Raw genomic sequence first — 16,552 nt, 5'->3', positions numbered from 1 at the left:
TATTTGTTACGCCACTCAACAACATCGCTGCCAATCCCAACGCTGTTTCTGTAGTCTTCTTTTTTGACCATGTTGTCATCTCTCATATTGGCAGCTCCCGAAACGTTCATTAGTATAAAAATAAAATAAAATAAAATACAGAAACATAAACTCTGACATATTTTGTAAATATCAGTTGCACCATCGACTCTATAAAGCTCACGTCTTAGTCGTCTGCCAAGACTATGTTTGTCAGTTGGTTGATCAGTTAATTTTCCCAACTGCTCCAAGCCACAGCTTGTGTTCAGTTGTGTCTAACTGGAGACTCTCCTCAACTCTAACTGCAGTCAACAGTTGCAAACCCAAGACTTTGCAACTGTTTCCAACTGTCGCAAAACCCACTGCCACATTTAAAAGTGTCTGTAAAATGACTCTAAAAATATATCTGGTCCTTTCGTTCCTGTTCACTGCTTTGATTAACAATCATATTTTAATTCTCTTTCTATGCATTGGTAAACAACTTCCTCTTCATTGTACTGCTGCTAAGTTTATTTTTATATTTTTTTCCTCATTTTTTTTTTTATTCCTACCACTGGGGTAGGGGGCGTTGATAGTATCACACAAAAAAATGGACTTGTCAGTCACCACCTTCACAACAGACCTCAATGGTTGCACTTGGCCCCAGGCGTTCATAACAACATTTTCTACCTTTTTTTTTTTTTAAACTATATATAGTAATGAATTCATTTACTTTTTTTTTTTTTTGCACCAAAAAACAGACTTACAAAAAAAGGATAAACATATCTCCCAACAAAACACAAACAGTCCATCAGTTTAAGGTCCACCCTGTGTTCACTCTGCTGGAATATATATATAGATACTAGACAAAATAAATGGTTAAACAATAAAATCTACTATCCAAGGGGTTTCGAATCTGTAATTTATTTTTAAGACACGTGGCTCACAATTGCAACATAACATGTTGTAGTCAAGAAAACATTACTATTTCAAAGATGCCAACAAATTTCTTGTGTGGCCTTTTCTCTTAACAGGTCTGCAATCTGCAGCATATGCATGTATGCATCCCACTAAACATGCATCATTGTGCATGTTTACAAAAGCCCCTGAATATTTTAAAAAAGAAAATAGGGCCTCTGAATATATTAAACATGACCGCCATAGCTTCAACTGCATTATCCAGTGTATGGTATATACGTTCAGAGATGACTGTTAGGATATTTGCAATAGAACAGGATTGTCTAAATCCATCTTGTTGGTGAGAGAGAATTTTAGCATTTTCAAGGTGGTGAACTATTGCTAGATTGGTTAATGATTCAAAAGTTTTAGTGAAAAGCAAGAGAAGATTATTGGTCGATAATTCTACAGGTCAATTCTTTTGCCAGAGTTCTTCAATGCAAATCTAAAATGTTTTAATTTTCAAATGAGAGGTGCTCCCAAAACTATAATGATCAGTTAATTAGTTTAGGAATAGATCTAGTGCATAGAAATGCATAAACATATACACATACCCAAATTTATATAAGTACAAAACTTTCATCAGATTGTGAACATATGCAGAAGGTGTAAATTTTTAGTTAGTGCATTCAGAAATGTGGCATCATTGAAATCCATTAAAGTGTGTGGTGAGCACTTTCACTTGAGATTAAAAGAATGCAAAAAATGAGTACCAAAAAGTGAAATCAGTGCTATGAAATTAGTAAGATGGACATGTTCACATGTAAAAACCATGTTCACTGTTGATCAGTGTAATTAAAGATTCTAGGAAATTATGATGCAACAACCGTGGCCAGAGATGGTTTGAACAAGTTTTACTTAATAAAGAAAGAGGAGATTATTGATTTTCTAAGAAAAAAAAAATTGATTGCGTTTTTGTACAACTGTATAACAAACTAAATAAAATCAGGGCTTGGGGAGCATTGCTAAAGTGGAAATGGGAGGAAAGACAAATTTGAATTGAAAATTGAAAGGGTGAGAAATAATGATCCAAGAAATATTTTCTTGTTTGTCATTTAAGATATCTTCTTGTAGCCTTGGATATTGTTACTAATCAAGACAAACACAGTGGTATAGTTAACAAAAAGTATATTAGCAAAAGTATGTTACAGAAGTATGCGTCATGATTTTAGGGGCCACAACTGCCACAAATCACTGTTATTTACTTATTCTCACTGCAGGAAGATGTAGAATAAGGTTGTAAGGTAGAGAGAGTCTAGCTAATACCCCTAAAGGAGGCGCACTCTGACCTTTTAAAAAATTGCTATGTAGTCTTGTCAGCATTCTCCAGTCAAGGTGGCTCAGTCAGCATTCTCCAGTCAGGGTGCTTTCCAGAAGGATTTTATAAGTAAAACTAAGTGTTTGTAATTATTCACAAGGACGATTAAAGGTTGGTTTTAGAAAAACCAGGAAAATTTATTTAATTTTTACGCACACACAAAAAAGGTTTATTGAAATAAAATTTGGATCAAATGGATTTGAGGCACCGCAAAATGAACAACAACCAAAAGGACACATTTTGTCTTAACCTTGATTTTATTTTTTTGCTTCTGACTTCCGGTTTTATCGCTTATTAAAGGTTTGCAAAGAAAGGTTTAAATATTTAAAAAATAATTATTTTCCAGAAAGAGCAAACTGAAAACAAGCAAAAGATGAAAGGCTCTGCTTTCAAGCTGAATATGCATCCTGAACCCTATTTTGATCCAAACCCGTACTTCACAAATAAGATGGAGCCTGAAAAGAAAAAAATCCTCAAAAAGAGAGAAGTGAAGCCATTTTATCCGAGTCATGTTGGGCTTAAGGTTTGTTGTTCAAAGTATCTACTTATGCCATATAATAATTAGGGCTATGACAAGAGCATATTTTTTATCATTGTTTTGGCTCTCGAGTTTATATCTGACAAAGTTAGACACAGTTAATCAACTGAGAAACACATAACTCTATCCAAAAATATATACGATATTAACTGATATATACTCGAGAGTCAAAATAATGAAAAGAATATTCTCTTGTCATAGCCCTAATAACAATACAGTATACTACTAAAACTCCGTGGATCTTGTTTGTTTGTTTGTTTATTTATATGTTTGTTTGTTTGTATGTTTTTTTGTATGTTTAATTTTTTTGTATGTTTGTTTATAAAAAATAAAAATGTTTGTTTTTTTTGTATTGTATATTGATGTTTTTTGTTATTTTGTGTGTTTGTTTTTTGTATGTTTATTTTTTGTTTGTTATTTTGTATGTTTGTTTATTTTTTGTATGTTTGTTTTTGTATGTTTACTTTTTTCTTATTTTGTATGTTTGTTTTTTGTATATTCATTTTTTGTATGTTTGTTATTTGTATGTTTTTTTTTTATGTTTTATTTTTTGTATGTTTGTTTATAAAAAATAAACATGTTTGTTTTTTGTATGTTTACTTTTTTGTTTGTTATTTTATATGTTTGTTTATTTTTTGTATGTTTCTTTTTTTTATATATTTGTTATATTTGTATGTTTGTTTTTGTATGTTTCTTTGTTTTTTGTATGCTTCTTTGCTCATGTGCGATTGAACCTACGAATGCATTCACTTCTTGTTCTAAAAATAACAAATAAATAAATAAAAACCCAATTATGTGCGCAAACAAAAGAAGATGAATTTAAGAGGCGCAAAGACTTTTTTAAAAATACGCCCACGTAAATTTTGTGGGTAATAAGACTTAAAATGCATTTTGTTTGGTGGACATAGTTGAAAGCATACCACGTGACAAAAGAGCACATTTTTAACCAATCAATGCTCCAAGAAAGATTTAATTTTCAAAACCTTTTTTCTCACATCGCCTGGGAGCCAATCGACAAATAAATGAATTCACTCACTCTGCGTTTCTCACTGAGTGCTCCTTACTCTGCGCTCATCACTCTGTGCTCACAGCTTGCTCACTTCTCTATTCACGTCAACGACTCTGTTGCTACGTGTTTTTTCTGCCAGCATGACAAAATAAAATTATCCACATGTACGCACACAGACAGAGAAACATTTATCCACACGCACGCACCGTGAATAATGCAGATATTAAACTGCACACAAGGATATTTACCTTCTTCTTTATTTCTCCTAGCACACAGAAAAATTAAGCCTGTTTTCTTGATAAGAAAACAAAGGACACTCTCTGCTTTTTCTTGTCAAAACAACAAACAGTCTCAATAACTTTCACATTTGCAAGAAATGTCTATCCAGACACACCTTTCGGAATCTAAGAAAAATGATTCGTTTGTTACTTGTTATTTTTGTGTAAATAAACACCAATTATTTCACGTTTGATTTTTTTTTTTTAAATTTTATTTGTGGTGGAAAAAGGGATTTTATCAGACCTGAGTACCACTACACTTATATATGTTTACTTTTTTTTGTATGTCTGTTTCTTTTTTTTTTTGTATGTTTGTTTGTTTGTTTGTTTTTTTTTGTGTGTGTGTATGTTCGTTTGTGTGCACAATGGATGACATGGTAAAAAATAACATCATCTATTAAAACAGGTGGTGAGAAAAATATATTTAGAATTTTGAAATCAAGAAACGTTGCTTAATCTTCAATAAATTTCAATAAACAAGTCCGTTTATTGTTCTTTGAATTAGAATAAAAATAAAAAAATAATGATCACTTGAATTATTATATAACTCGTGCATCAATTGAACAAGAAATTTATTTTAAAAAAAGACAAATAATAAAAGAGACATTGCATACAGGTCGAATGCGATTGATAAAAATAAATATTTAACACAAAGAAAATCTATGCACAGTTTTGAAGTTTTTTTTTTACAGAAACAACAATTCTGGATCTATGCTTTGAGTGTTTTATGAATTTTCTTTGCTTCGTTCTTTTTTTCTTTTTAAGCAAACTACATTTTTTTTAGCATAAAAATCTCTCTTGGCTTTGAAAAAACTTTACAAAGAAGGATGCAAACAATGTTTTTATAAAAGAGTTATTATTTTCTTTTCTTCTTGAAATTTGTCAGAAAATCTATTGAAAATAGTTCTTTTGTTTATTTTTTATTTTTTGCTTTTTGGTGAAACTTTAAGAAAAACAGTTCAGCATCGCCTTTTACTCGGGAAAAAATTGTTTAGAATCTGAAAAGAAAAATTGCTGAAAACCCTAGCCTAAAATAGCTAAAATATTATCTTCTGTTAATATATTTTCTTTTTAAATTTATGTTACGAATAAAAATCATTTGAACTCAAGAAACTTTTTGTTAACTTTTTAGGGAATATTCTGAAACAATCTTCTTGCTTCATTCTCTTATATATTTTTTATCTCTTATTATTTATCTTTACAAGAAATAATTAATACTCTTTGTTACAAAGTTGAGTACAAGATCTCATTTCGATTTATGAAGCTTTCTCGCAAAGAAAACAACAAATTAGCAGTAGCAGCAAGTACATTATGGAATGAGAAGAGACAGTCCCAACCATGACAAATAATAGCAGCAGTAGCAGCTAAAAACAACAATATTTACAAATCTTTACAAAATACCAAAATACTCAACTCTGATTGGTTAATTTCCAACAGTTTGATTGGCTATCAAAATCCAAATTTGACCAAACAGAAAAGACTTACCGTGGGAGCCAGGCACCTGCTAAATTTATGTTTAAATAGAGAGGAGCCAAGCTGATCGAAGGGATACTGGCTCGATAAAGCCTGGTAAACACTGCACAAATCCCTGTCAGTTGACAATCCAACTTCAAGACCAAGGAAAGCAACAAACTTTAACCCTGGCCAGTTTAGCCATGGGTCTCGACTAACACCAAGAGATGAGAAGTACTACACTTCACCGGTCTACCACCGGTCAATACTGACTTCTACACCAGACCACTGGTCAAATCTCCAGCCTTTTTCATGTATGTTACAACACAAGGATCAACAAACCTTCAAGGACACTACTAGATCCATCAGGAGACCTGAGAGCTTGCACAAGGGGAGAAAAAGTTTTGATATCGCTGACCGGCAGACGACAAATCTGTACCATGTTAGGATCAACAAAGCCGTGAAGCACAGCTGAATAAACGCCTCATCTAAACGAGAGAGGAACAACATTTCAAAAATAAGTAAATGACAAATCTGCTAAGTTGCTTTCCTTAACGTTTCCCATCGAAAAAACAAATTCTTATTTTCCGATATTGTTATCAAAACCACCTAGCACAAGGAATAAAACATATTGACATTTTTTATCAACAAAATCATTATTTATGCTAAGTTGTCTTCCTTGAACATTTTTCATTGAAAAGCAAGCACTTATTCTTCAATATTGTTATCAAAAACACCACCACAAGAAATAACATGACATATTTTATCAACAAAGAAAGACGTGAATATTAACACTTCTCTATCGCTGATAAAGACTATGCTGAAATGAATAACCTTAACAGAAGGGACAAAATGTTGTTGAACTGAAGAACATTTTATTTTGCTTTTCTTAAGTTTATTTTTAAAATAAACGATTGAGTAATCAATCACTTAACATTAAACTTATATTGTTTGTCTGGTTCTTTCCCGCCACCATAACGCTTATTCATAATAAACAATATTAAATAATCTAGTTACACAAACTACAAACTTGCAGATCTTTACAAAACTTTCAGATCTATTACAAAACTGAGCGTATGGAAAGCAAGAAAGTGACAAACAAAAAGGTTGAGTTTAAACGTTTTATTTAAAGTTTAAACGATCGTGAAACGAACTGTTTGGTGTGTTAGGATAATTTGGCAGTAACGGGGCGTCGGTGGGAGTGCTGGTCGGGTGTTAAGACGAACTCGGCGACAACCTAATTTACTGTCAGGCTGAGGTAGAGGGCGGCGATGGCAGGAATGTGGCTTAGCATTCTGGTGTCTGGATATAGGTGCGGCGATCTTCAATAGCTGGTGTCACTGGCAAGGGGTTAACAGCTGTTGGCTGGTGAGCTGTGGTGATCTGGTGGTGCCGGTGGCGGAAGAGATGTAGTCTTCAAGGCTTGCTGTCCAGTATCACGAGTGAGATGGCAGCGGTGCAGCGGCGGCTGTGGCACAGTAATCTCAGTAGCTGATGTCGCTGGTGAAGGGTTAATTGCCACTGGCTGCTGACGGAGCGAGATTCATGGCTGATACACAGAAGCCGATCTGGGTTGATCTGTTTGCGTGTGGAAAAGATGATCTTTTTATACTCGCGATGCAGACGTAGTAGTAGGCAAAGGCGGCTTTAATTGCTTGGTTATCATTTTAACTTTTTATTTGAGTTTCTTATTTTGTATTTTAATGTGTTGTAGGGAGTCGTCTGTTTGTTATTTGTATACATGTGTTATATCAATTTAAAGCTAATAAAGTTATGAATATATTCTAGTAGGTGTTATACTGTTGTAGTGTTTCATGAAATAATTATTCGTGTTTATATGCTGCCGGAGTTGCATCTGCTGTGACGTTTGTGCCTTGTATTTTGATTTTTCTTTTGATGTGCAGCTTCCTCTGGCGGTTTTTTTTATTGAAGTGAGGTGCAAATTATTCTGTTGATGTGTATACATAAAAAAATAGGCTTTGATGTTGTCCTATGTGTTTAGTGTGTTCATTTGCATTGTGTTGATGAAAGCGTCGCCATTATTATCACTGTCGCTGCTCCTGCTAGTTTCTGGTTTATTCATGTAAATATGGAGGAATATGCGATATAACATTTATCTGACAGTTAAATTTTCCTTATAAGAATGCCATTTAAGACTTACTGAAAATATTTTTTTAATATTTTTGACCTCTTTCAAAAATATTTTAAAACAAATATTGCAATATTTCAATTTTTCTTAATATTTTTAATCTCTGTCAGAATATTTAATCTGTTATTCAGGTTAATTTCCCGGTAGAAAGTTTTTTTACAAAAAGATATCAAAAGCTCAAATAAATCAGTTTTGAGATCAATCGTCTCACGTTGTTAATATATTATGCATTTCTATTTCTTCTCAATATATCGAGTTTACTTAAAAGGAGACAAAGATTTTAACGAAAAAACATTTTTCAAAGTAGAAAATTCATCCCTGAAGACCTAAAAAACCTGAACTAATTCACTCAGAGATATTTTCCAATCTGACAAAATTCGGTAACTTTACCAATCAGGAAAACATTGATTTTCTTTGTTTACATCACGTGACCCAAAACAGCTAATGAGAAGGCACCAAAAAGAGATCTTTTGATGAATACCACTACTCCCTTCTTTCACCACACCTCCCTTCAAAAACCCCTACTGCTCACATTCAACAAGCATACACCCCACTTTCTTCCAAAACGTAAACCACACCCAAATATCCTATAAAACTAATGTAATTTGGACTCCAGTTTCAATATCAATTATTTTTTGGTCTGATGAGATGTTATCCTTGAATTGGGATATGTATGCACATATGTAACCAATAATATTTGTATAATAAACAGACTATATACCAGCTCTTTCCGGCATTGGGCACTCTTTAATAATCACATGAGTTTCATTGGATTTACATCTTGGAAACCAATACATATAATAATTATATATATATATATATATATATATATATATATATATATATATATATATTAGGATTTTCAGAATGTGAGAGATTGTATAATAAATTCCACAGCCAAACAATGTCGCAGCTCACAAGAGCCATGACAGTCAACGAACCGGAAGTCCAAGACTTGAGTTTCGCCCTCATTTGGCGTTTGCTCAGTTGGTAGAGTGCTTGCCTCGCATGCAAGAGGCTCGGGTTTTGAATCCTAAGCTCGGATGTGTCTAACTGATGAGCCCAAATGAGGGCGAAACTCGAGTCTTGGACTTCCGGTTCGTTGACTGTCATGGCTCTTGTGAGCTGCGACGCTGTTTGGCTGTGGAATTTATTATATATATATATATATATATATATATATATATATATATAGGAAGAATTTATTATATATATATATATATATATATATATATATATATATATAGGAAGAAATTATTTTAATGATTAAGAATATAAATGTACATAATTTATTGAACCATGAAATGTTAAAAAAATAGGGAATATAATAAAAGTTGGACCCCAACCGACTTCACTGCAAAGAAAGAAAGAAAAATACACCTTCCAGTCGACAGCGGTTTGACCTTGACCTTCATACACACACATTGGCTCTGTAAACAAATATTGTAACAAGAAAACTTTTTAAACCAAACTTTGTATTGATAGGAAGCCGGTCAGAGTCCTTATTCCCTACTTCATCCAATGAAAGAAGCTTACTAATCAATATAAAAATTGAAACTGTGGTTATACACAATGGTCGTAAGAGTGTGAAAGAAAGTAGGGTTCATGAGGAACACATATAATCCAAAGGAAAAATTCAGTCAGTGTATTTAGCTGATTTAAATTAATCTCCAGCAAGAAATCTGTTAAATACAAAGTCCGTAAAAATATGGTCTAGAAAATCTTAAGCAGCATAATTATTCATTTTCTGTGTGTATTTAGGCAACATGTTTTCATTTAGGCAAATGTCATTAAATAATAGGTTTGATGATACTTTTTATTTTTCAAATTTTTTAATAGCTTATTAAGTATTCCTGTCACACACATCTGAATTATGTCGTATAAAAACACTTTATTATTATATTGCATGTAGACTAATTTGTACTTCTCTTTCTAATTTGTAGGATGGGGGCATGAAGGCAGGAACATTTGAAGCTTACCCCAGTCATTCAAATGACGAATACGTGAGGACCAAATCAAGCCATGCCATTACTGTGATGAACAAATCTGGAAAAATATTTGTTCCTCCCAGGAGAGGAAAATCACGTCCAATTTCTTCAATAATGCATTTAAATGTCATGAGGTAAGTATTTTTTTGTTGTTGTTTTTTAATACAAATAAATTTCTTTTGGGGATTTTTTTTTTTAGATACAACTACTAATATTTATTTTTCTAGAAACCACTATGGACATTTTCTTAGACTATGTACAATTTGAGGGTGCATTTTTTTATATACAACTATGGACATTTTTTAGAATACATCTATGGACAATTTGTTGGGGGGGGGGGCATTTTTATATACAACTGTGCACAATACCTTAGACTACATCTATGGATAATTTTGGGGAGCATTTTTATATACAACTATAGACATAATTTTTTTTTACAGAAAACCATGGATATTTCTTAGATACAACTATGGACAATGTTTTTAGATAACAGTATGGACACATATTATTACATAGCAGGGTGTCTGTATACTGGGAGAGTCTGTATAACTTGGAGGAGTGTATATTATATTCATAGCTGGTGTATACATATTCTGTATGTATAAACGAGGAGACCGAACTATGTACATGTTATAAATAGACTTCGTGGCTACAAAATAGACTTCTTGGCTTAGTGGGGGATGCCCTTTTCTCTACCCTGCAACCTCTCTCCCACAGAAGAGACGTTGCGAGCCTATCCTTGTTTTATCGTTATTTCCATGGCAGGTGCTCATCTGAACTCCAATCTCTGGTCCCCCCTCGCCAATCTTTTACGAAAAACACCCGTCTAGCCGAATCCACTGTGAAAAATTTCCCCACTCTTTATCTGTGCCTAAATCAAAACGTGGATTCCATGAACAAAGCTTCTTTCTTAGAACTGCACGCCTGTGGAACTCTGTTCCGTCTGCCTGCTTCCCACCGGACTACAAGTTGGATGTGTTCAAGTCCAATGTTAACAAATTCCTAATGAACCGCTCCCTTAAGTAAACACTTCATCAAATCCCCACACTAACGTAATGTACTTGCAATAACCCTTATCCCTGAGTGGCTTCCGGGCCTTAATAAGTGGTGATCACTGTGTAAAAAAAAAAAAAAAAAAATATAGTTATCTATATAATGTTCGCTGCATGTGTGTGCATACATTTTTAACACATATAATAGATACCTTCAGCAACAGTTCAACCAGCGGGACAAATAGCACCATTGTCTGCTTGCCCAGACAAGGGAAGAACATAACTTTTTGGTTGGAACCATCGCTGTATTTTTCCAGACGCGCTTCTGAAAATGTAAATCATTTTCTACCTGACAACCCAGACAACCAAATTGTTTCGCCATATTTACATTCATTCCTGTTGCGACTTTTTTTTTTGTTCTGGGGTTGCATGCCATTCCGTCGGGGATTACATATTACTGTTTGTTTAGCTGAATGCTTCAATAGCTGAATGATTCCCAACTAGCTGTCCCGTCTAATCATTCCAATTTGTTCACTCAAGACTCCCTTCTAACTAACTCTTAACTTGCCTGTATATATAGGAGTCTTATTAATAGTGAGAGTCTTAGAAAGAGAGTCTTAGAGAGTCTTAGTGAGTGTTTGTTGTAAGAGAGATTGTTCGTGTTATAAAGTTTTTCATATATATATTAAATGTTCATACTTAGAAGTGTAGATATGAGATGTAGAGTTCACATTGTAGATATGAGATGTGTATGTCAAGACATTTTAAACCACATGATATACAAGACATATAATAACAATTTTCACTTTACCTTTTGGTAGAATTACAACACAAAGACAACGTTTATAAAAACACATGATGGGTTTATTTCTTCTCACGACCGGCCGTGGTTTTCTGAGTCAAGAATTCAAAGCTTCACATTCTAAGTTTCAAAAGTGACCGTCTCGCTTCTAGACGTTCGAATCCCAACTCGACTGTCGTCTGTCGTCCTCAGACTCTCTCTGACTCTCCCCCAGTTTCTCCCCCAGTTTCTCCCAAGTTTCTAACTATATCTAGAACTTCCCATTTTCCATGACGTAATACACATGTTAAAACATGTGTCTTCTTTCACGTGTTCTGGACATGCGTGTCCAAAACTTTTTCCTTTGTTTACAAAAGGAATTTTAACCTATATTCCCAGTAACCTATTTTTCCAATATGTTAAAAACATGTTTATTAAATTATCTTGTATATGTTCCTCAATTGAATTTTTCATAACAGAATTGACAACGCACATTCTTTTCTTGAAACTATTTTATCTCTAAGCTAAACAATGGTTTGTTTTACATTCCATTTTCTAATTCTCTCTCGTAATCTATTTCTAAACCTAATTTACGAGGTTCGAATTTCGTCTATTCTATTTCATTTTCATTTTAACTAAATCTCTCTATTTTTATACTTACATGAAAAGGGGACAGCCCTTATCATGTAACATCCCTCCCTTCCATATTTCACAAAAAAAAATGTATGCATTTTTAAATTTAGTACATGTTTTTTTCTACATTTACACAACCACACAGCTAGGAAAGATCAGGCTAAAAAAAATCTCTTTCAGTCAACCCTCCTCGGCCGACTTCACAATTATTATATTTTTATAAGATCTTCTTGGCATTTACTTTTTGGATGTAAGGTCTTTACCTATGATTCACATCAGCTACTTTCCAGCCACCCATATGCCGCAGACTAGAGGTTTCCATCTCCCTCGAAATGAACGACTCCTTTCGTCCCAAAAGTGTCCTGATCGTCTCTTTCCGCATGGTTAGTCTTATCAAGTATCGCTTTTTTTTTTTTCTATAACTATCTTATACGGGACATACCAAAGCTCATAACCAATCTTCTTGGTTGGCTTTAACTATCAAGATAAACATATATATTAAAAGTAATCCTTTGTGTTCATGTCATGCGACTACACAAAAACCTTACAGGTGACTTAATTGGCCCAATTTTATTGTTTTATATTGAGGTTTGAAAACCTATTTTGTTTATGTCCATTATATTCTTTTCTATTAAAACATATTTGTTTTTATTTATCTAATAGTCCTTCTTGTTATTGTTTATAGAATCTAGTCAAGTTAAATTCCTAAAACGTCATTCAACCATATTTGTCCTTGAATTGCATTTTTCTCTTTAAAACAAATCTAATTCCATCTACATGATAATAATAATAATAATAATAATAATAACTTTCTGGCTCAGATAATTCAGCAATACCCTGGATGTGCTAATGTGCAACAATGTTTTTAAATGCGACTGAGGACATTTTTGGTAAAAAGGAAAACTAATCTATGCTTTACTTGTTTTCCAAGAGTCAGCCATGAATGTCTAAAAATCAGATGTGTCTGAAGATGGAGTATTGTTGCCGCATCTGGAGCAGTGCCACTCAAAACTATCTTTCCTGCCTTGACAGAGTACAAAATCGACTTTGGAATCTAATAAAAGATGACTTTTAACTTTTCCTGCAGACGTTGTTAGTGCTTTTCTATTCTGTTGTTATTTTCAGAGAAGGTGCTCGACTGAGCTCCTATCTTTGGTTTGTCCTTTCCACAGCAAAAACTCATATTGTTATCACAACAGAAAAATACATTTCTGTCTTCCTACGTATGCCTAGCATCAAGTAGAATTTCCATGGACAGAGCTTCTGTGGAACACATTATCATGGGACTACTTTCCAAAACATGATCGTCTTTAAATCTAATGTCAACAAGTACTTTGTCATAAATAATAAGTAAGCAAACTCAGTTCATACCATTGATTGTTCATCGTCTTTCAGCTGACAATCATTCAATCTTATTAACCATTATCCTCGAGTGGCTTTTGACCTTGACGAGTCCAAGAAGATGTGCTGACTAAACAGTAAAAAAAAGTTATCCATAACAGTTCCATACAATTCCTATCCTCATGTGAATTACTCTTGATGTGTAAATGCTATCCTTTTATATGCTACAATCATTCCAAAGCGAAACCTATTTCGGTACTAGCAGGATTGTCCAGCGTTGCTTAGGCCAAGAGTGTAACATATTTCTAATAAAACTTCTATTTTTCTTTATTTTCTCCACCCTCTTTCTTTTCTATGCCCAGCCCATTCCTTAGAGACATACACAGACAACTTATCTTTATATCGATTCCTAAAGGAATAAGTTCGCATAAGGGAATTAACTTCTTGATTAAAAAAAATCAGAGTTACTTCCCTTTACTCAATATATAATTTGGCTGGAAAATAACCCCCTGCCCGATGAAATCTGCATCAGTTTAGGGTCAAAGAATGAATAATTTTTTTCTAAATTTTCAATATTATACATTTGGGGCAACACTGATCAGGAAAATACCAACTTTGTAGATGTTTCTGCTTCTGAATTTTTTTGAGATGAGGGTTGATTATTTCACATTGTTTGGATTCTTTGGACTACTGTTCTCATCTAGAGTGTTATTTGCATAATGTTTTGGTCGATGTAACAAATCCCCAGAACTTCTTCAGGTGTATACTTAGGAATATGGACGGAACTTCGAACACAACAATTTATTTAATCCACAGAGGGTGTCATGAATAGGTAGAAGTCCTAAGTAATTTGCAATTTTATTTTGATTATCCCCCCCCCCCGCATTGTGGATGCTTGTTTCGTATTTTTTTTAGTTTTATTTGAACATGCAAACACCCACACAGGCAAACTTGAATGCCTACTGGAGAGAACTTGAATGCCTACAAGACACTGTCCTCGAGTGTCTAAGGTCTCTCTGTACAGGGGTTTGTCAGCATAACCTGGCATGAGGATACTTTTTCCATAGAAGTAAATCCTGACCAAATATCCAAATATCACATAGTATTTGCTGCACAAATAAGATCTCCTCACTACCTTCTCCAAGTGACATTACCTCAAGTAATAACACGAAGCTGGATACTCTACCAGAGTAGATAAATTTTTGTCCTGGAATCCAGTAAGACCAAGAGACCAAAATGAAAGATATAATACAATATATAAAAATGGTTAATTGGGGAGAGGAAAGTTACGTTCTCAATTTCTTTACTAACTCAGTGTTTGAAAAATAAAGAACTTAAATGGAACATTCGAATATCTATGTACCTCATATAGATTTCAAGTGTTAGCCCCAGGTTGTGGGCCCCTTGATTTCTGAGAACTTCGACTGAAGTAAAATAAAACAAAAAAAAGAAAATGCTCTTTATATAATAGACTAGCCTTGGTGCCCAGCGTTGGCTGGGTGTTTGTAGGTGTATGTTGAAAAAAAAAAAAAAAAAGTGGTAGTAGGTAGGCAGGCTCGAACCAGTAACGTGAAGGAGGAAAGGAAAGTGAAAAAAAAATGTGACGCGTTAGCTGTTGCCCCCCATCACAAAACCGGAAGTGACGTAGGTTTAAATTAAGGCTTGACTATCGAAAAAAGGGGATGACTTTCGAAAATATCAACGAAAAAAAGTGACCCCTCTGTAAACAAATGCCCAGTTGAGATTGAAGGAAGTAATGTTTTTGGCCAATTTTTCGATATTTGTCGTCCGAAGGGTTGAGCTTCAAAATGATACCGATTGTGAAAATCCATCGCCTCTGTCAAGTTTTTGTGAAACATAAAAACATACATACAAACATACATTTAAACAGACAGGTGAGATTTATTATATAATAATAGAAGCCTTGAAATGATCCCAGTATGTCCATAGATCATTTTCATTAAACTCTTCTGTTTAACATTTTGTGTACTTTAGATAAAACCACAATTTTTTCCTTTTTTTATTTATAGATCAGTCAACAATCAAAACTACAAGACTATGTGAACCTGTGCTGCTGATGACAGAAAATAGTTGAATTTGCACGACCCTCAAATTTCAACTGGTTATTCTGCAAAAGAATAAATAATTCAAGTAATATTTGATTTTCTTGTACCATTGTTAAAGAGTAAAGAGAGAGGGGGAGCTGTGATATGAAGCTGTGATTGGTCAAATAAGATCATGTGATGTTAAACAGCAAAGAAGAGAGTACTCTTGAAAATTAATCATTTGATCCATAACCTCTTAAAGCATAGTCATCACCTCGCCCTCATGTGTTTATACAAGAAAACATCCAAATTATGTAATCATTAGGGCTATGACAACAGCATGTTCTTCTCATTGTTTTGACTCTCGAGTATATATTCAACTCAGCTAGACAGTTAATCAACCAAGAATCACATCACTCTATATAAAAGCATATAAGATATCAACGGATACACACTCATGCGTCAAAACAATAAAAAGAATATGCTGTTGTCCTAGCCCTAGTAATCATTCTGCAATCAATTAAATGATGAAAACGTGGATGTAGCATAAATTTTTTATAATAGTGATGAAATAAAAGTATCACACTACCATTCTTGTGTTTTTTTTCTTCGTGTACTATCGGTGCCCTCCTTCCTTAAGTTGTTGGAAGAAACAAGAAAACAGGAAAAAGTGTAACAAAAAAAAGAGGAAATAAGTTTATCAGATAAACAAAAGTATAGGAAATGTCATAAGAAGTTGTTCCCCAATGCATACAAAGGAGAGCTGAGGTGGAGTTGTTTGTTTTTGTCTGTTTTTTATGGAAATCACTCGAGACAATGTATGAAGCCACTTGATGTAAGGAGCTAACAAGAACGAAAGCTGATTATTGCAAAGACAGGAAATGATTATTGACCTTAGTCTTAAAAAGACCAAGGAAGGACGGAAGGAATGCAGTCAGCAGGAAGAGAGTTCCACACCCTTGCAGTCCTTGGAAAGAAGCTACTGGAATAGGAAGCTGTATTACAATGATGGAGACCTCTAGACAAATGAGTCAAACGAGCTGGAACAAAGGAAACAGGGAATAGATCAAACAA

General features: G+C 33.8%; 1 protein-coding gene across 1 annotated transcript in view; it reads left to right on the top strand.

The window, feature by feature from the left end:
- LOC145293896 (cilia-and flagella-associated protein 96-like) overlaps positions 1-16,069 on the top strand; it is a 64,644-nt gene extending 48,575 nt beyond the window's left edge. Inside the window, exons 5-7 of the mRNA XM_080140671.1 lie at positions 2,619-2,795; positions 9,642-9,820; positions 15,464-16,069. Of these exons, the coding sequence (XP_079996797.1) occupies positions 2,619-2,795; positions 9,642-9,820; positions 15,464-15,497 (390 nt within the window). The 3' untranslated portion in view covers positions 15,498-16,069. The remainder of the gene's footprint in view (positions 1-2,618; positions 2,796-9,641; positions 9,821-15,463) is intronic.
- The last annotated feature ends 483 nt before the right edge of the window (positions 16,070-16,552 follow it).

Source organism: Euprymna scolopes, chromosome 15 (assembly GCF_053919585.1).
Source record: "Euprymna scolopes isolate OS-2025 chromosome 15, ASM5391958v1, whole genome shotgun sequence".
In the NCBI taxonomy this organism is placed as follows: Eukaryota; Metazoa; Mollusca; class Cephalopoda; order Sepiida; family Sepiolidae; genus Euprymna; species Euprymna scolopes.
The sequence above is the reverse complement of the archived record's forward strand: the minus strand, read 5'-3'. Positions and strand labels throughout refer to the sequence as shown.